Here is a 19809-nt window from a genome sequence, read left to right on the forward strand (position 1 = left end):
AAGAGTTATTGTTAGTACATGTTATCATGTGGCAGTAAATAATAACAGAGACACAAGAATTGACGTGTAAGGTTGTCTGCACTGCAAATAGTGCACAATCATCGTCGTCATAGTCGTCGAATTCGTCGTGGTTAATTCTGGCTACTGATTAATCCAATTCAAATCTCATGCGTGATACGAAATCATGCACGCCCACGCAAATTTTCGCGCCAATTAAACAAATATAAACGGATATAACGTGCATCGTACGGTACGTATTTGTTACAGCTAAATTTATTACAAAGTAGAATACGGAAGATATTTATTAACACGGATGCGAAAGAAATAATTTCACGCGAAATGCGAAGATAAAAGAAAATAATGCTAAAAACGAAATAGAATCTTCTGTTACATGTACACGCGATAACGGTGCTCAGAAAAGTGAAAGAATGTAGAAAATTGAACGAAAACAAAAAATAACGTATTGTTATATTATTTTATAAAAAAGAATATAACAGTCGAAGAGCAATTGGGAGAAAAAAGAATAATACAAGTCTCTTTGATTTTTTTTTTACTTCTTGTAGAATATTATTTTAATTCGTTGTATTACAAAAAAAAAAACAAAAAAATTATACAGAGGTGTAAAGAAACCGCGTTTTCTGGTTTTAATATCGCGAGAGAAATGCGATGGAATTATTGCGTTGCCCGCGGGTGATGACGACGATGATTTGACAGAGGAATCGTAAAACAAGACTAGAGGAGAGGAGGATCGGCTAAAGGAAGTACGAGACTCTGGCCGAAGTGGTGAAGGAATTTCGTCTGTAGAAATGCCAGACGAATCAATGGCAGCTATTTCTAGACGAGCAGCAGCAGCAGCAGCAGCAGCAGCAACGGCAGCGAGATATGCCGAAGACCGACCGCTGACAACGAACTAAAACTCTCTCTCTCTCTCTCTCTTTCTTCGCAATTATTTTTACACAATGTTTCAGGACTTTTGAACAAATTCCTCCAATTTTCAACTAACTCCAGTCTGTTTTACGAATAATATACGACTCGATGCACGGATCCACATATTACTACGCAGCATCAGCGTCAGCGGAATGCAAGAGGGGTGAAAATTAGATCAAAGATTTCATAGAGAGTCGTAACTTGTGTATTATATAGGTACTGCTGAACTTTCTGCAGCTGTTACAACGTAACGACGAATAATAAAAATCGATGGATTTCCCCGACCCTCGCGTAATATACGTTTCGTACATCGATATTGCGTTACTTTTCCTCCTTCTATTTTTTTGCTTCTTGCACATCTGCTGCGTTTGACGGAAGTAAAAGATTGAAACTCTTCTTTTAAGAAAATCTTACGAAACAAGAGGAAAAATAAAAAATAAGGAGGGAGAAGAGAGAAGGCACAATAAAAATAAGTTGCCAAAATTATTGTGATATTATCGTATCGCAGATTATTTGAAATATATATATATATATATATATATAATAAATGTAATTGTTCTTTTTTTATTTTTGACCTGCTCAAATCATTTTTCCGTCATCACCATTGCTGCCTAATTAACGAATCAAAGTTTGGTGTCACACGTGTATTACGATGCATAGGTACCTTTAATCAACGCGTCGTGTATACATATTAGAATGAAATTTTTTTTTTTTTTTACTCAAGCGTACGCATTTAACATACGTTAGAATGTGTACGGATATGTACTGTATACACTTAGTTACACGTATAAGTGAAATATTTAGGTTAATTTCACCGTTCTCTTTTCACTGATATAAAATATAAAGGAGGAGAAAGAGAAGGAGAAGATGACGCACATGGAAAGCGCAGGATCATATAACGGTGAATTCGCAAAAACTATTAGAACCAAATACGCGTATACACTTTTAATATACATTATTTTATATAAATTATCCATAATGTTAAATATTTTAATTCCGATCCACGGGTTTTCGATTTTCTTTCATTATTATTATTATTATATTTTCCAATCGATCATTATTCCGCACAGAAACCGAAGAGCTAGGGAATAGGTGTAGTTAGTTAGATACATATCTACATAGATAGGTATACGTCTTGTAGGTTTATATACAGGCAATGATTGTTCGACGCGACCGGAATTCGTATAATAGCCCGTCTATTGTGTGAACCTATACCTATATCGTACACCTATACAATATATTTACACGCATATACCAAGTTATGTATTTTATACCCGTGATCGTCACTATTGTCGTCATAGTCGCGTCGTCGTCTTCCTTCGATGTGCTAAAACACGTTTCCGTGTCAACAGAACAGACGCTCGACATTTATTCTCCAGTCGTCTTTTCGTTCTCTTCTTTTTTTCCGTATTTCATCGATGCGCGCGAAAAGAGTGCTGATATACCAACCTACCTACGTACATTTATGCCTGTACATACCTATATGTGTGTATGAAAGACACATTCTACATGTTTGCGCATCATTCAGCGCACGCGACCTACTTAAACGCCCACCACCGCACCCCAATGTCGAGTTGTAAGTTTTGTGTACACTTGTATTTATAATACATAATACACCCACCACCCACATCGAAATCCGTCGCTGCAGCCTGTAAGGCGATGGTTAGTTTTCCCAATTTTTTCAACAAATATGGCGGCGTCTCCATATTTCACGTATTTTTCCAAGATATTTCGGAAACGACTCGACGTATCCGGATGAAATTTTTTCCTACGGATTACTTTCACCGGTTCAGGGTCAGCCAACATTTCGGAACTCTCGATTTTCGCTTGCATTCCTACGATTTGTTTACCTTTTTTTTTTTTTTTACCGCTAACGCCATCGTCTGAATGAAATCGAATGCATTGGGTATACGCATAGCATTTTTTTCGGTGAACAAGACGTACTGTGGGGTTTATCTGTAGTATGTTAGTAAAGATGATAACGTATAATAGCCCCTAGACATATATTTTTGTCGATTTGTCGTCTTTTTTTTTTTTTTTGCCTCTATTCAGTCTCTATCTGTTAATTCTTTGAATCGAAAAGATTAAAGCTGACACCTTATCTTTTATCAGAGATATTTGAACGAATCATCCGTGATACTTGGATTATATGTATTCAATGAACAATATATCGATGTAATTTTTTTGCGGATATACATGATTTTAGGTATAACATCAATAATAATATACACAAATAACGGTATTTCGTAATGAGAACTGATGTATAAAAAGATTACAGGTATACAGCGGGAAATTTGTTTAAAAAGAGCCAGCAAGTAGAATGTATTTGTAGAAGAAGTAAAAAAGAGAAAAGAATATATTTCTCGGTAAAGCGTCGTCAGAGAGTGTATATGAAGGAGATGAAGAAGATGAAGAAGAAGAAGAAGATGAAGAAGTGGAAAGCGAAAAAGAAAACCGACGTATATACACATCCAGCTTATAATTCAGTTTTAAAAATAGAGAGAGAATATTTGGGATGGGCTCGAGTTTCTTTTATATACTGTATATTATAATGCCAACAACCTAACACTGCGATTTTGTTCTTATCATTATTATCTTTGTTATTTCATTCCAACTTTTCTTTTACCCCGCAACATCAAAAGGATCTAATTTACCCTGAAATTCACGATACTGCGGATGAAAAAATAATTCTTCAAAGGAAAATATGTCTTGTTATTATAAAATAACAAGAGAACTCGTTAATTTTTTCAACTTCCGACTTCATTACCCACATGACGTCATCGCTCGATACATGACGCAGGTAATTAGCTACTGTACCTACTACACATAATTGCGCGTATGTAAACCTACCTAATCGAACATTGAAGGGTAACAAACTGGAGTAATCCTAAATCTCTGTTAAAACGAGAACAACTCGAGCGTAACCTAGAACTTTTAATAGCTAATCGTTGTAATGATCATAGTCATCAGCATATTATACCGACAACGATCTAAAACGTATCTAGCTGGACCGTTTATTTATAGTTACAATCATCTTCGTCAAAAGAGAGTCGGAGCCGAGCGCAGCAGCTGCTGCTGCTGCTGCTGCTCTTGGCACAGAAGTCATGCATCATACAAACGACAAAAAGATTGAAATAAAAAGAGTATACGAGAATTAAAGAAAGAGGACAAATTGCAATCTCCGCCAAGTGTTTATAACAAAGTGACAGTTTTCTTTCAGCTTGCTATTCTCTACTGTTTCTTAAAATCTAAATAAAAAAAAAAAAAATAAGAAAAACATCCTTTCCCCACCCTCGAAGCATGAACATGTTTTTCGAGAAAGATGTGCCTACATTCTTTTTTACGAAATCTTTTCATCGATTCCAACCAACACGAACGCATCGTCCGCCATCTGATTGATGATGCATGCATGCGATATATATATATATATACATATAGGATCATAGTCGACGCGCGTGTCAGCGTAGAAAAACACAACAAATCGTTACGCAACGTGCGAACGAATACCTGCGGTACGCAAAACTTTAAAAAAGTTTTACGAATCTCTGAAATGCAGTAAATTATAACTAGGCAGAGCGGTAACTCATTTTTTCAAAACTTGGCCACCTTCAAAGTCACTAAAAAATTGCAAAATAGTGATTTTTTTTCGCCCAATGTTTCGTTTCTTACGCTAACGTTACTAATTTCAGGCCTGATGACAAAGTGTGCATCGTAAGTATGCAAAACAAACGAGCATCGATCGATGAAACCTGAAATATAAAAGCTTGACGCCAAGACCGTAACAGGAACAACATTGCGGACGTAAAAAACGACCGTAAACTGTGAAAATTTGCAGAATCTTCTGGCGAGTTCTTTCAAAAAAATACCATAAATTATGAAAATTTGTACTGACCCTTGGAAAGCCGGTGTGATGACGTTCAAAGGGGTGTTCGCGGTCCCTGGAGCCGCGTTGCTGACTGCTGCCGGTGCTGGCCGTGGTCGGTTCGAAGAAAGATTTACTGTCCTGTTCAAATTGTCGTTTTAGCGATTCCATCAGATCATCGCCGTTGTTAGCTGCAGCAGCAGCAGCGTTAATGTTATTGCTACCACCACTGCCTCTAAGTCTGTCACTGAACCTGATCGGTTTATCACGAAAATAATATGACATACTTGCCGATTTCCTGGTACGCTATTAATTCGCGTGTATATATATATATATTTTTTTTATTTTAAATACCTTCCCACCTCTCTTATTTTACTCCTCCGTAAAAATATAGAAGAGAGGCCGAAGAGTAAAAGAAGTTAGAACACAACACCGAGTACTTGCGAAAAAAACAACGATTATTATCGCTGATCGACAGTTGTAACGTTCACTAATTTTTTATTTATACCTACATTCACGCTGCTGATGTGACCGATATTTATCGTAGTAGGAAATCGCATAGAATTTCGTTCAGCATCGAATAATTAACACCACGCGTCGGAGAATAATTCGTGTGCGGAAAGTAGAAAAAAAAAAATATATAGAAATAATGAAAACACACACGACGCGAAGAGAGTATACGGGGCACACAATGCTGAAACTCGGCGAGTTTCTAGTTGTTATCAGCGCAGGTAGAGTGGGCGGTTAGAATGAAACTGAATCAACGAACACCGTCAACGGTGAGTATAGGAGGGAGTCGGTGGGTTGAATTACAAGGTGAAGAGCTGCGCCGCCGGGAACAGTCGAGAATATTCGTCGGCATTCTGGCGTGTTCCTCGCGGTGGCGATTATAGCTTGCAAAACTAGTTCCGCGCGGTTCCGCTAACCGCTTTTGGCAGCACCAGCGGCACGCGCGACTGTCGAATGTTTGTTGCGTCATGGGGAGCGCGAAGTAATTGAGAAGAGCGCGGCTGTCGATGAGCCGGAATGTTTGCAGGTGATCCTTCTTACCGACGGTCAATCGTCCCTGGCGGCCAAATATCGAACTAATCGTTTCGATTTCGGTCAAAAAGTAGCGAAGATGGATCTACTCATCGTACAACGTACTAACGCGGTTACGTTGCGTATAATGTGTAAGTTTCAATGTTTCACAATATTGGAGGGTGAAAAAGTCTCCCAATGCTGTGATATGAAATTACTTTAACAAAAAATTTTACCATCCGTTTGCGTATGAAATCACATGCAAAGTAACCGACGTCACGAGATTTTAACAGATCGCATGCGAGACTTACCGGCGATCGTTCGATCTTCAGTATACACAGCTCGATGTTTTCAAGATGTAGAAATTAACAGAATCATCTCTCCTTCTCGACCGAAAAAACTTCATTGGGCTTATTTGGCGATGATTTCTAGTAGTTTTCAGCTCCGGATCAGCTCGCCTACTTGCCTGTTGCAAATTAGAAATAACACGGTTATACATTATTGAACAGTTTGTATAATTGTTGTTTATAAGAAATCTAAGAATCATCATTTTTTTTTTTTGGCATACATTTTTGTAATAAAACCAATATATTCATGATGGACTGTAAATGTTTCTGTATTGTGTATTACTTTCTACTAAACAAGAAAAAACCAGAATTATGATTACGGGAGTTGAAAAAGAAGTGATGCGCTACTTCTATCTGTAGGTCTAATTTTGTAAATGATCGGTAATATTTTTTCTTGATCGTTAATTTACAAAAAAAAAAAAGAAAGTAACCCGTATTTTTGCATCTAAATAGATGGTGTCACCCTATTGTTTGCTGTAAAGCGAGCGAAAAAAATTGTGACCGTAATTTCACGACACAAGATTAAGATGGCGAAAAAAAATGACGGGAGTAATACTATATTTTTATATCTCACGAAAGACCATCGAATTCAACATATCACCGTTTGTGATACGCTAAAATTTAAAAATTTAAAAATCAGCGAGCCGCAAGTAAAATCCGGACAATATACCGCGAATATTAGCGCCCTATGTTTCGAACTTTCGGCTCATCTCAACTCGAGTCCTAGAGACCTGGAATAGAAACAAGTCCTGACAGTGATGGTGTACAGCGGTGAAGTGGAACAGAGGAATTCGCGTTCTTACTGTTTCAAAAATAAATACAAAAACTAAAAAAAACAGGAATTTTCTCGAAGTAAGGAAGCAGATTGCAGAAAACGTGATTGCGAGCCTTTTGGCGTGGCTACGGAGCAATAATTAGCGCTGATTTTAATTCTGTGAGTAAATTTCAGAATGAATATAAAGTATAAGCGAAAGGTGTGCCGACGAACGGTTAGAAATTTTTTAATTCACTTCTCAAAGAGCATATGAACTTGAAATTCGTGTGCAAATTTCGCGATAAGGCGTATTTGGTTTCTGAAAAATTGTAGAGTCAATTTACGGTTTAAAATCAAATCAATTTCGCAATTAAACTGCGCACAGCCAAATTCGGCTGTACATAAACATCAGAGGTGTCGAGACACACCTCGGTCAGAATTTGTTGACATTTTCGAGTTGTAGCTGGTTTCAGTAAATAATAAATCTATACTAAGGGTGGCGAATAATAACCTGTATTATTTGATTATCACCCAGGTTACGAAACGCCGGACACATTATTTGTTTATAATATTATAAAAATATTACATTATGAATTGGATTTTAAAGTAAATGTCATATTTTTATTTTATTTATTCATTTATTGAATGAATGAAATCATTTTACAGTAAGGAAGGTTGATCTTTATTCATGAAAATGGTAACAGAGACTAAGGTCAAAAAATCAAGGAAGATCACTGCCCGGAATGATGCGGAGTATATTACGAGCGATAAGCAAAAGAATAAGAATAATAAGAAGAAAAAGCGCAGGAAGCCAGAAAGCTACGCAAGGTATATTTACAGGGTAATGAAAATAAATTACCCGTATATCGGTATAAGCGTTAAAGCAATGAGCATCATGGACAGCTTTATGAAAGATATGTTTGAACGGTTTGCCGAGGAATCGTCTCGGCTCGCTCACTACAACAAACGATCCACGATCACGGATCGGGAAATAAAAACCGCGGTCAAGTTTATCCTGCCGGGAGAACTTGCCATTCACGCTATCCACGAAGGAAACAAGGCTCTAACAAAGTACGAAAAGTCAAAGTGAGTTCTTGAATTAACTACCTTGGATTAATTATTGACATCAGCATTATTTACGCTGCCGTATTTATTTGTCGTTTCGTTTTTTCGAATTTACTCGTTGTGTCGCCTTGGTGGTAGTAGGCGAAGCAGGAAGTTCAATGAATGTATACTGAATAATATAATTAATAGTTAATTATACAAGGTAACAAACGACTCGGAGACCGTTGCGCTCGGTTCGGCTGCCTGGCAGCTACTGCCGCTCGTACCGAGGCGCGCTTATCTCCGATACACACACTCTTACATCGCTCGCAAACTTAATACATGTGGTGAAAAGAATTAATTTTGTTTTCGAAAGGTTTAATTCTTGGTCTTGCCAGAGATCCTCGGATCGCGCGCCGAGTGCTCGTAAAAATTGAAACGCATTTATGTCGAATCTACTTTTTTTTTTTTAAACCGGGAAGACAGATTACTTGAACACCGAGCGTGGATCGATTTGAAATTTTGACGGTACCTTTACAATTGGATTAGATAGAAATTTTTTTTGTTCCATGTAATGTTCCGCCTGCAGTTTCTTATACTCCTGATATAAGATTCTGGATACTTTTTTGACTTCATAGATTTTCGAGAGAGAAATTACACGAGTACGCAAAGTAATGATTTTTCTAAAATGAAATTTAGTTTCCTGAACGTATGATCGATTATATCTTACGAGCTTTCGATGCTAAATCTTTTAACCGTCGTTGTTTTTGTTTTTTTCAGACAGCCAGAGGTTCTTAGATTTTAGAAGAAGAAAATAAATATTTATTTTCTTTGTTTTGTAATATTTAAAATTTTAATTACTGTCATTTTAATTACGGCGTTTAGAAACGTCACGTGATATAAATGCAGGTCATTTAGCAAATTTCTTATCTATTAACTGATGGATAGTTGAAATATGAAGAAAAACAATAATAATGTAAATAAATAATTAATAATGTATATTATATGTATACATCGGAATGCATAAATAATGAGATGGCATTTTTATGATGATTAATATATTGCTATTAATTGACATATGAAATGATAATTATAACATATAGGTGTAAGATCTTGTATAATAACAAATTGTAACAATACATATTTCATTCTTATCCATATTATATGTTTTACCCATTTAATTGATCCGATCGTTATTAATTTAATCGTTTTTCAACAATTCGTCTATCGCAGTTCACATTTTTCCCGGATAACACGTAATAATATTTTTTATTCGTTATCCCTCGATTCAAGTATCGATTTTAAATATTGGCGCCATTCAACTGTAACCGCGAAGAAAGATACGCGCATGCGTAGAAATTATACGGTGAAATTTAAAATTTTACCACGAAAACGGAAAATCTACAAGAACGGTTAACAATATGACAGAAGGTGACTCCGCTTTGTTGTTATTTATCTCATACTTTGTTATTGTACCCGATATTCCGTAATTGTGAATTAAAACGTTTTACTTCTTTGTTAATTTACCAAAATATAGAGAAAAAAGTCAACTATCTTTGAAATCTACTGAAATAGATAACTCTTCTACAAAGCCTGTTAGAGGTTATGTCAACCTAACCTAACAAACGCGATATTCCCTAGCGTCCCTAGTATTTATTTTCACCCTGGCTACAAAACACGAATCGATTGAGTTAGCATGAAATTCAAAAAAAAAAAATAGAATAATTAATTAAACAACCATTAGGGTGGTCCTTGTTTGGGGAGCGGAAAAATTTTCATCGATTTGGAACAGATCCGGGGGGAGCGGTCCAATGAAAACTTTTCCGACTGCCTTATTAATCATATTATAATCATGGACAATTTTTTAATTTTCAGAATATCTGAACGGGTGGAAACAAGCAGAAACCGAAGGCGGTGTTCCTTATTACATCAAGTAAGTGCTAATATCGCTGTTATATATCATCTCCGATTATCGGATTCGATTAAATTTTCAATAACGTATATCCAGAGCTACGCTTTGCTACAAAGGAAAATAGAGTTTGCGATCTTATTTCTTTTCGACATAGACAAAGCGGAAAACATAGACAGTCATTTTGGCGTCACGATTAATCGATATTTCTTTGTTTTTTCGCTACGCAGCCACGCGACCAAGCAGACGGAATGGGATCACCCAAGAATGCGAGAGATAATGCGATCGGTCGAAGAATGCAATGTGATAAGATACGCGTCTTACAGAACAGCTGCAAAGATGAGAATCCTCCACAGAGATCTGAACAGTAAGATTGTCAAAAATTAATCAATTTTCCATTAAATCCATTATTTCTTCACAATAGATTATGATCGATTATTTTTTAAACTCGATTATTCTTCCCTCACAATCGGTTTTTGTTTTTTACTCCCACGAACGAAACCATACAATATCGATAACCAGTTTCTGGCTATCTGAATTCTGTGCTAGATCTCAAAACAAAGGATAGCAATTCAGAGTCCTTGTTTGAGACATAAGTTACGCGTTGATTATGAGTAAATTTATGATACTTATATCGTTTCATTCTACTAATTCTCTTCCAGTGCAACAAGTTCGTCTAGAATTGATAGCCGGGGTTTTTGAGCGCCATCGTCTGTCCGTGACGGAGAATTCCGTCACCTTAGATCCTACCGAGCTGGAAGACGTGCTTTCCGATATATATTTTGCAGCCCAGAAGGAGGCGAACACGAATTTTAACACGGATCTTGCGACCAAGCTCGGCGTAAATTACATACTCAACATATTCGACAAGTATGTAACTATACACGTTTCATGTTCTCCCGCCAATCGTCATTTTATTTTTTCATGCTTCGTCATTCTCATTCGCAGGAAACGCGGGGGCAGCGTTTCAGTATTTTCGGCAAAAGTTGCTCTCACATTGGCAAGCTGCAGCAGACTTCAGGACAAATACGGCTACCTCTACCAACAGCTGGCCGATCACAACGCCTGCTTGTCAAGAGCTGCCCTGTCCTCGCTTCTGAGCAATATCTGCAAAGTTACCGACATGCTCGGCGAAAGCGTCGCCTATGGATCGCACATGGTCCAGTTAGGCGTTGATAATTGCTTCGTCGAGGTACAACGACCATGATGATGAATCGTCTATAGTATGCTCAAAATAAATAGAGAAGAGAAAAAAGACATGTGGAGAATGGATAGTGTTAGCGACTCTGATTTACAATAGAATCTACTAAACTAAACAAAATTGTTTTGACAACGTTTCTCCGTTCCCTAAATTCCACTCTATGGTATTCTGTCAACAGTCGCAGGGAAGTCTCGGAGTCAGCGAGGCCGAATTTGCTGCCTGGCTAATGCAGGAGCCGCCGTTACTAATGTGGATCACAACGCTGAATCGAATGCAGGCAGCGGAAAACAGTAAGCAACGAAACAGCGAATGCTTACTTGCCCGATATACCAGACTTATCCCCGAAAATCTCATCTTCCACAGTAATCCACAATGTGAAATGTTCGTCCTGCAAAACTACGCCAATTCAGGGACCGAGATACTCGTGTTTGAGATGCGCCGGTTATCACCAGTGTCAGGGTTGTTTTCTACTCGGAAAAGCAACGAGCAAACACAAGCTGAAACATCCGGTCAGGGAGTACTGTGTAAAGGTATTTTTCGAATTGCAGAAACCATCGTGTTTTGCGGAAAAATTACACGCGCGTCAATCGCAAATCTTGTTTTCAGACGTCGAACAGGGAAGTGACGAAGCTAATAATCGAGCTGATTAGAAACAAGCTGAGACTGTGTCCGTCAAGGACAGTAATAGCAGATCCCGATGAGCCACCGCCCGAGATGCAGCAGTGAGTTTAAAGAGCGTTTGTGCATCTGATTTTTACAAGTTTCAATCAATTGAAGACAATTTTCTCCCCCACAGTTTAACGAACGACGAAAAGGACGGGGACAACGTTTCGCTGAGGAGCACGGTCAGGAGGAAAGTACTGAACAATCCACAGCGCGAGTTGCAGAGCATAATAAGCCACCTCGAAGACGAAAACAGGCAGCTGCAAGCCGAGCTTTTGGAAATTTGCGGAACCAGAGCTGAGAGACTTCAGCGCCACAGAGCAACGATAGAGTCGCAACTTCAGCGTCTCAAGATTCTGAAGGTGTTTTTTCCATGTCTATTTTGTCAGAAGGATAAAATTAGCAACGATGAAATTAGTTTTAGGACGAGATCAAATTAAGATGCGCTCAATCACTTTTTTTCCCACAATTTAGAAATATCTCTTCAATCAGCCAGTACAACCGCGTATCATGACGCACATGGAAAGCACTCCCATGCTGCACCCCATAGCGTCGAGAGTAACTCCGTTACCCCTGGAGTTTGAACTCAGTCCGATTGTTCAGCAAGGAACAGTCGAGAGAAAATTCAAGCGCGACTCAACTTTCGCGCGACAAGGAAGAGACGCGCTAGCTGTGGAAAACCTCGATTCGAGCCCTGTTACTTCTATGAATTCAAGAAGAGACAAGCTGGGGACACAATCGTGTACAGATTCAAACTATCCGAGTTCTGGATTTGGCGGCAATCTCTCGGAATTCACACCTGTCGATTTGAGCACCTGGATTGGGGGTGAGGAAATGTTCAGTTCATCTTGTTTGTCATGAATCTCGATTACTTCGTCTGTGGTTCAAGACTTTTGTCTTTCTCGCAATTTGAACATTTGTTATTTATTGTTATTCACAGATGAATGAACGAAACTAACTGTTCTACGAGGTTGAAGTTAGTGATGTTACTTTAATGATGCATGTTTAGAAAAAATCGCAACTTGGTCCGTTAGGATTTTCTGAGATTCAGTTAGTAAATACAATGATAAAGAAAATATGTTCATATTTTGAAAAGTCGAACTCTGGAAGTCGTTCTAAAATTTCACGGTAACAATTTTTTACATGATGTCTCATTTTCGTTACAGTTTTGGGCAGGATTAAAGCGCGTTTCAAGTGTTTATCTAGTTATAAATATAACGTACCCGTGCAACTTCTTAACTGTGTAATACAGTAGTTTTAAATATTGGGCCTGTCTCGTCAAATAAATAAATAAATAAATAGATAAATAAATAAACTGCAGGTGGGAAGGGAGCGAATGGAACAGGCCTGGCACCAAGTGGAAGTGGATTTTCACAGTGGCTGCGATCGGGTAATTCAGTCGAGATGGAGCGAGGAGGAGACAAGCAGGTAAAACCAGTGGCGACGAGCAGTTCGCACGGAGATTCACCGCCAGCTGTTTCACATTCGCCAATCGGATTGCCAAGAGAGAATAACACACCGTCGTCTCTCCAGCGTCCTGACAAACATTCGCAGCACAGCAGTTTGCAGAATATCCAAGGCGACCTAAACGACATATTGGACAGACTGCAGAACATGGTCGCCAATGATTCTCTGCTCGAAGGTAAGAAAACTCCAGAGTATGATGATTGCGAGTTGTTTGTTTACTTATCCTTATTCAATGACTACTGAACAACGTCAATCCCTTCTCTGTGTGTGACAGGGTCTCGTGCCCGTGTTGCAGGATCGTTCAGCGCCAATGACAATTGCGAGCTCAAACGAGCAGCTACGGAAATGGAGGATCTTTTAACCGGGCTAATCGAAGGCATGGAATCCAGGAAAGGAAAACTTGCCACGATCGTATAAAATCAAATTTATAACAATATAGGTATGACAAGCTCTTTACGAAGCTTGGCGAAGCACAAAGAGGCTTTTTTTTTCAAACCACAAATGAAAGTTTTGCAATATTTCCTTACTTTAACAGAATATACATATGTGTATTTATGTAATTTGTATACTAAAGTACTTCGCCTACACTTTACGTGGAAATATTTTTTCATTTATTTGATCCAATTTCTCTTTTACGTTTTTCAAGAAAAAAGACCTAATACTAACACTGCCCCTGCAATTTAGTATTACAGTACGATGTATGAGAAGAATACATTAACTATTTTTAATTTTCATAATTATAGAAAATATCGCAATTATCAGATGCAATCGTAAAAATGCGAGTATTCTAAATACCTTGAAAATGTAATGATAATTCATATGCACACATTATAATTTTACTCATTACGTATATATCAAATCTCGCACATGAAATTATTTTACCTATTATATCTAGATATGTATGTACCATTTACGTAAACGCAATGCCTTTTGATATTAAATTTTATACTATTTCTATACTTGTGCACAGGTTTTCTGCTTTATTATCCCTTTGCCCATTTCCGTTTTCCTTTAAAAGTTAATTTTAAAATTTCAATCGATGTTTAACTTTAATTTTTCTAATGTTGAACCGCTTATTTTTAGGCAACTGATTCACGTACGTGAAAGGGTTGCCTACACACTGGCGGATTCACAAGTCAACCTCTTACCGTTGACTGAAGATAATTGTTTAATTGAACAACTTCGTGGATGATTGTCATCCGATAAAATATTAGATGGGAAATCTTACAACAATCATTGTACTAACTAACCTTAAATCTTGTAAAATGAAATCTCTGGAAATCCATCCGATTCAACTGCAAAACGATTGACCGAGAGCCGAACGAATGGAATAATCGGTGGCCATTTTCAAAACTGACAAACCGCTCACTTCACGCCGATCGTGATTTGTTCCACAACACCAATTTGAAATATATTTTGTATGGAAATAAAGGACGGCAATGAATGAGAAAATAACTAAATATACCCGTTGCATCTACAATTATTTCCTTGATCTTCGACGTAACTGTAAGATGACATCTAATCACGCGATCGCACTTCGAGCAAATACCGATATCACAACTGCATTTGCACATTAATTGGTAGTATTAATAATGATGAAAGATAATTTGATAATACCTATACAGGGAAATTGTAGTTGGTTACGCTGAAACAGGGTGGCACCGTGTAATCAAACTTTAAATAGCACTCGTAGTTTCGGTCGCGTGAGAAAAACAAGCCGTATCAACAAGTTACACGCGCACCAAGGAGCTTAGAATTGAGTCACTTCAATAACCGTTGAAACAGCGTTAATATTAAGCGCACGGCACACGGCACGTTCAACACACCGAATATCTAGTTTTCAATCAATAATCACGTTCACTGCACTTGTGAAGTCAAGTGATAAGGAGAACATTCGAAAGATTAACGCACCACACGTTTCGCTTGTCTGGACCTTCGAGCGCGACACTCCGAAGTTGGTCACTGATCTACGTTTGAAAATTGTCAGTCAATTGTTTTGGCCCGCAAATTGTTTAAATACCTTTGGCGTCTGTTATTCACACGTTCGAATAAAATATCCTACTGCGTAATTTTTAAATCGATACGTATCGTCAGACTCAATTTTATGAAAATATTATATTATAATCAAGTGAGTCTTACCTCGACTCTCGAGCGCTATTCTCTAACTGGTCACTATTGGCCGCTTGAAAATTATCAGTCAACACGTTGACTGTCCGCAAATCGTTTGAATCCCTTTGGCGTCAGTTATTCACGCGTTCGAATAGAATGTCCTGTTAGGAGATTTTTAAATCGATACATAAAATCAGATTTAATTTTAACGTTAGTAATAAAGCTAATATCATATTATAATCAAGTGAGATTTACCGCTCGCTGCGTTGTTTCAGAGATTTGTCAGAGTCGTTCATATCCATGCAGATATCTCCAGGTGTGCCAACCGTACGAATCAACGTATTTCAACCAGTTTGGCCAACCGAGTTGTTTTTTCCGCCAGGGATTAGGGAAGATGTTGGGCGGCTGAAGGACGTGGGCCTCGCGTCAGTTGGGTTTCACTCGCTAGAACAGGATCGCTCTGATTTTTCCATGGAAAAGCAAAGAGTCAGGACACAGTTAAGTCTAACCCAAAAAAAAAGAAAAACAAAAAATTCCGGGCTCGTCGAAACGAAGGGAGATCACGCGACCCGCGACGGGCTACATGCATTCGATAATTATATAATAATCCCGAATGACATGACAGCACCAAATACACACTCACGCACACACATACACACACACACATGCAAAAACGCATTCACACGAATTCATCTACGTGTTCCGCCAGACTTGCAAACGTCAAAGATGGTGAAAAATCTCTAAACAGGGAATAGAGTACTTCTGTACAAAGCAATAAAATAAACATTTCTTCAAAGGATTTTCACGCGATTTTTGCTCTTTCAGAATAACTTCTCCCATTTCCAGCTATAGTTATTTATCACCGCTTTTCTGATAATAATATTATAATTATTTATCAGGCATGTGGTTTTCTTTTATTCAATTAACCGATCGCTTCTTCCGTGTCACGTATTCCACGTTTTTGAGTAGTTTTAACCCAGGTTGTTGTTCTATTTTGACAACCTGGATTATGAGTCACCAATGTTTCTCGTTGTCGATTTGCCTCTTCGACTGCTTGTCGGTTTATATTGCGAGAAATTCGTGACTAAAGATCATCCCATCTCCCTTCGGCAGTCGAAGGTGAAATTGGCTGTCATGCGAAGTTTTACTTCACCCCCGTCGCATCACTCTCCAAGTCCCTTATTTCTGTATTTCAGTAGCCTGTGGTCAATCAACAGCAATTGACGCCTGACCGAATTCTCCAGGACGGAGGAAATCGACTGCGACATAACAAAGCAACCGTCGTCAGCGATCATGCCTGCGCCGCCTCCCAGCCTCCCGGAGACCCCATCCAGAGACAATACCGCCGACAATCGCCAGTCCGAGTCTCTTCCACCTTGGGCCAAGATTACACTGACTTCAGCAGAGGCTGAGATTGAGAAACTCATATCCAGAAACGAGCTCAAGGATGCTGAAGTCACGTACTTTTGCCAGGTTGAACCCATCCTACAGGACGGACCTCAGTAAGTGACCGATCGACTTGATAATCTCTGTTCACCATTTACTCCATAATTCTTCACTTTGTTTTTCCCATCAGTTTGTAATCAGCCCAGAGATGGTGCTCTATTCCTTAACAATTGAGACGAGAATTCTTGAAACAATTATGCTGTTTATATTTTTAAAAACAGATGCGGCCTCGTTGCACTCGCAATGGCGTCACAGGAGTACACGAAGCCAGTCTCGGTTACACAGCTGCTAGCGGAGGCAAGAGTGAGGGGTTTTACACAGCACGGAGAAGTTTACAGCGTTGACTATATGGGAACACTGGCAGCTGAATACTTGCCCGAACATAGGCCTGATATTCTGATAGATTTGCAGACTTGTCCAGATTCGCTGACGCATGCACTCGCCCATGGAGCTATGGTCCTCATTCCGTACGATTCGGACTTCAACCATGCTCCGTGTTTGAAGAGGGGACACAAGGCGCACTGGGCGTTGCTGGTGGGCCTTATTTCGTCGAGGTGAATCAGAGAAGACGATGCATTGATAACGGCTAGACAACGCCTGGTCACGCGGAGTAACTTGTCCCTTGTTTCAGGCAAGGCTATCACGTTCTCGCCCGCCACGGCAAGTCTCGTCATCTGGCTTGCTGGCCTCTGCGGGATCTGATCGAAAGCAACGGGAACTTGGAAGAGGAAGGCGCCGCCAGGCACGCCGGAGGCTACGTCGTGCCCAAAGGCGGAGTCGGTGGACAGAGAGGTCTGCGTGGCAGAGCGCTGGCGCTTCATCCGTACATCTAAACGAACTTGGTGGAGGATAAACGGCTGGGAATCATACATCTGCGTTGAATATAAATCCCAAAGAATAATATAATTTTTACAGCAATTTTAAAATCGTTTCAGCCAGAGACAAAGGAGAGTAAGTCGAAGAGTATCAATGATAATGGCGAGTAAGTTGAAGGAAATGAAAATGGCAATCGGACTTTCAAGCCAGAACTACGAACAAACTCGCGAAAAGAGTGATTTAGAAACACAAAAAACGTTGAAGAAAAGCTGTTTAAGATCTTCGTGGTCTAAATTGAAATCTTCAGATTCAAAACAATCATTTTCTCACTTTTTCCGATACATTTTCTTTGGATTAAGCAATTTCTCTACTACATGTCGATCGATGACATATACTTGCGATATAAAATGAATCTGAATTGTCTAAATCAAATATGTAATGTCATATAAAGTAATGAAGAATTGAGAAAATAACAAAATAAAACAATTATTATAATTAGGTAGGCACATTATCAAAATGATTATGCATCATTTTATGAAAATAATACGATCAAAAACCTGAATCGTGAGAATTTTCGGTTCAGCTTTTTATATATACCATAATAAAATTACCAATAACAGTTGTCATATTATTTATGTAACAAATATTTAAATTATCGGATATAAATTCGGTTATTTATCATCGGTTAAGTTTGCATCCATCCAAAGAGATAAAAGAACATTTAAGGCTAAAAATAGAACAAAGCTCGTTAATTATGGACACTAGTTTAGCAAGAATCGTGAATAGCGAACAAATACCTAGTTAATTATGTAAATTCGTCTAAATGTTAAATTGTTTTTTGTTCATATGATGTCACTTTGAAAACGTTCTCTTTTTTCTTACGTTATTTCTGTTCGTTCTTACAAAATTTTTGGTACCATTTATAAATTTGTGCTTTATTGCATCCGATTAATCATAAAAATATACTGTAACATATAGATGTATGAAAATAAAATCGCGAATGCAACGCACTGCGCATAAAACCGCGAGTAAGTTCAAGTAGAATGCAGAAGCGCATTTCTCATACGAAATTGGAATTTATCAATTGTCATTAACGGCAGTAAAAATAAAAATAAAAATTATAATCATAATTACCGATTATGAACAATATAACTGTAATCTCTAGTCAAGAGTTGACATGAAAAAAACAAAATGATAAAAAACGAATGTAGAAAATGCGAATTTTCGATAAATTATTGATATTTTAATCAGGTAAATAATGTACCCTGTTATTTGTATACATATAAATATATATCAAATATATATCAAATATGTATATATATTATAGTATATAAATATATGCATATATAAATATTTGGATTTAATCATTCTCTCTTCGTTGAAAATATATTCGATATCATCTAATTATTCTCAATTAAATGTTTATATTTATATGTATACGTATATACATATAATTATAAAATGTAAATTATGTATGCAACGATATGTGATGTTAAAAAATTAATATGAAATAACAAATTATTTCAATGAAATTGTCTCGTAAGAAAATAATTAATGATAAAAAAAAAAACAAAAAAAAGGTAATCTACTATACACACACATATATATAGATAAATACTATATAAAAAGAACGGTTAAGAAACGTTACCCGACAGCAATTTACAGAGTACGCAGGATGTACCGATGAATATAATTAATAATCGTCTTCCCTTGATATTTGTCGTAACGCTTCATATTAGACGGAGACGAGAGATTTTCATATTTCTTTACAACATATAAATAAACATTTTCATAAACAAACAAACAATACCAACAACAACAACAATAATAATAATAACATTCAAAACTACGTAAGATATATTGAACGTATCACTTACAATGATGAGGACGTCGACTTCTGAAACGTGGCCTTTACAGTGTCGCTAGAAGAAATATTAAATAATAATAACAACAACAACAACAACATGATATTATGGTATGTGATTATAATTGTGCTATTAAATATTATACACCTCGTAGTAATGTGTAAACGAACGAATGAAAGCAAATATTATGTCATAGAAATTTGAGACTTTATTTCATATTGTTTGTTTATTTATTTACTTATACGTCAATCGACCAACGTTTGGTAAACTATGTTTTTTTCTTTCTCAGTTATTATGAATTTTTCGAACGCGGTTGAAACCGTAAATATGTACTATTATTCAGGTATAAAAACAACAGGCTGGACAAGGTGTTTAGAAT

General features: G+C 37.6%; 4 protein-coding genes across 6 annotated transcripts in view; 3 read left to right on the forward strand and 1 right to left on the reverse strand.

Annotated features, from left to right (window-relative positions):
- LOC124186575 (BAG domain-containing protein Samui-like) overlaps positions 1-6308 on the reverse strand; it is a 20817-nt gene extending 14509 nt beyond the window's left edge. The window contains exons 1-3 of the mRNA XM_046578407.1: positions 6276-6308; positions 6121-6150; positions 4820-4930 (exon numbers count right to left, since the gene is read on the reverse strand). Of these exons, the coding sequence (XP_046434363.1) occupies positions 4820-4930; positions 6121-6150; positions 6276-6308 (174 nt within the window). The remainder of the gene's footprint in view (positions 1-4819; positions 4931-6120; positions 6151-6275) is intronic.
- Positions 5590-8952, forward strand: LOC124186549 (histone H2B-like). Of its 2 annotated transcripts, none has more exons than XM_046578352.1 (3): positions 5590-5961; positions 7577-7996; positions 8735-8952. In XM_046578352.1, exons 2-3 carry the CDS (start codon positions 7599-7601, stop codon positions 8757-8759), a joined length of 423 nt encoding a protein of 140 aa, XP_046434308.1. In that variant the 5' UTR covers positions 5590-5961; positions 7577-7598; the 3' UTR covers positions 8760-8952. The 2 variants fall into 2 exon arrangements, with proteins under 2 accessions (XP_046434308.1, XP_046434306.1); XM_046578350.1 differs by lacking the exon at positions 5590-5961 and adding an exon at positions 6867-7090.
- Positions 8953-9344: 392 nt separating this feature from the next.
- LOC124186576 (dystrophin-like) lies at positions 9345-13611 on the forward strand. Its single transcript, XM_046578408.1, has 12 exons — positions 9345-9385; positions 9830-9887; positions 10094-10230; positions 10526-10733; positions 10812-11055; positions 11243-11354; positions 11428-11594; positions 11671-11786; positions 11861-12089; positions 12202-12553; positions 13049-13369; positions 13469-13611. The coding sequence occupies exons 1-12, from the start codon at positions 9376-9378 to the stop codon at positions 13609-13611; spliced, it is 2097 nt and encodes a 698-aa protein (XP_046434364.1). The 5' UTR covers positions 9345-9375.
- Positions 13612-15686: 2075 nt separating this feature from the next.
- Positions 15687-18711, forward strand: LOC124186548 (UPF0692 protein CG33108). Of its 2 annotated transcripts, none has more exons than XM_046578348.1 (4): positions 15687-15800; positions 16500-16805; positions 16971-17303; positions 17381-18711. In XM_046578348.1, the coding sequence occupies exons 2-4, from the start codon at positions 16597-16599 to the stop codon at positions 17580-17582; spliced, it is 744 nt and encodes a 247-aa protein (XP_046434304.1). In that variant the 5' UTR covers positions 15687-15800; positions 16500-16596; the 3' UTR covers positions 17583-18711. The 2 variants fall into 2 exon arrangements, with proteins under 2 accessions (XP_046434304.1, XP_046434305.1); XM_046578349.1 differs by having other exon boundaries at positions 16503-16805.
- Positions 18712-19809: the final 1098 nt, after the last annotated feature.

Source organism: Neodiprion fabricii, chromosome 7, assembly GCF_021155785.1.
Source record: "Neodiprion fabricii isolate iyNeoFabr1 chromosome 7, iyNeoFabr1.1, whole genome shotgun sequence".
Lineage (NCBI taxonomy): Eukaryota > Metazoa > Arthropoda > Insecta > Hymenoptera > Diprionidae > Neodiprion > Neodiprion fabricii.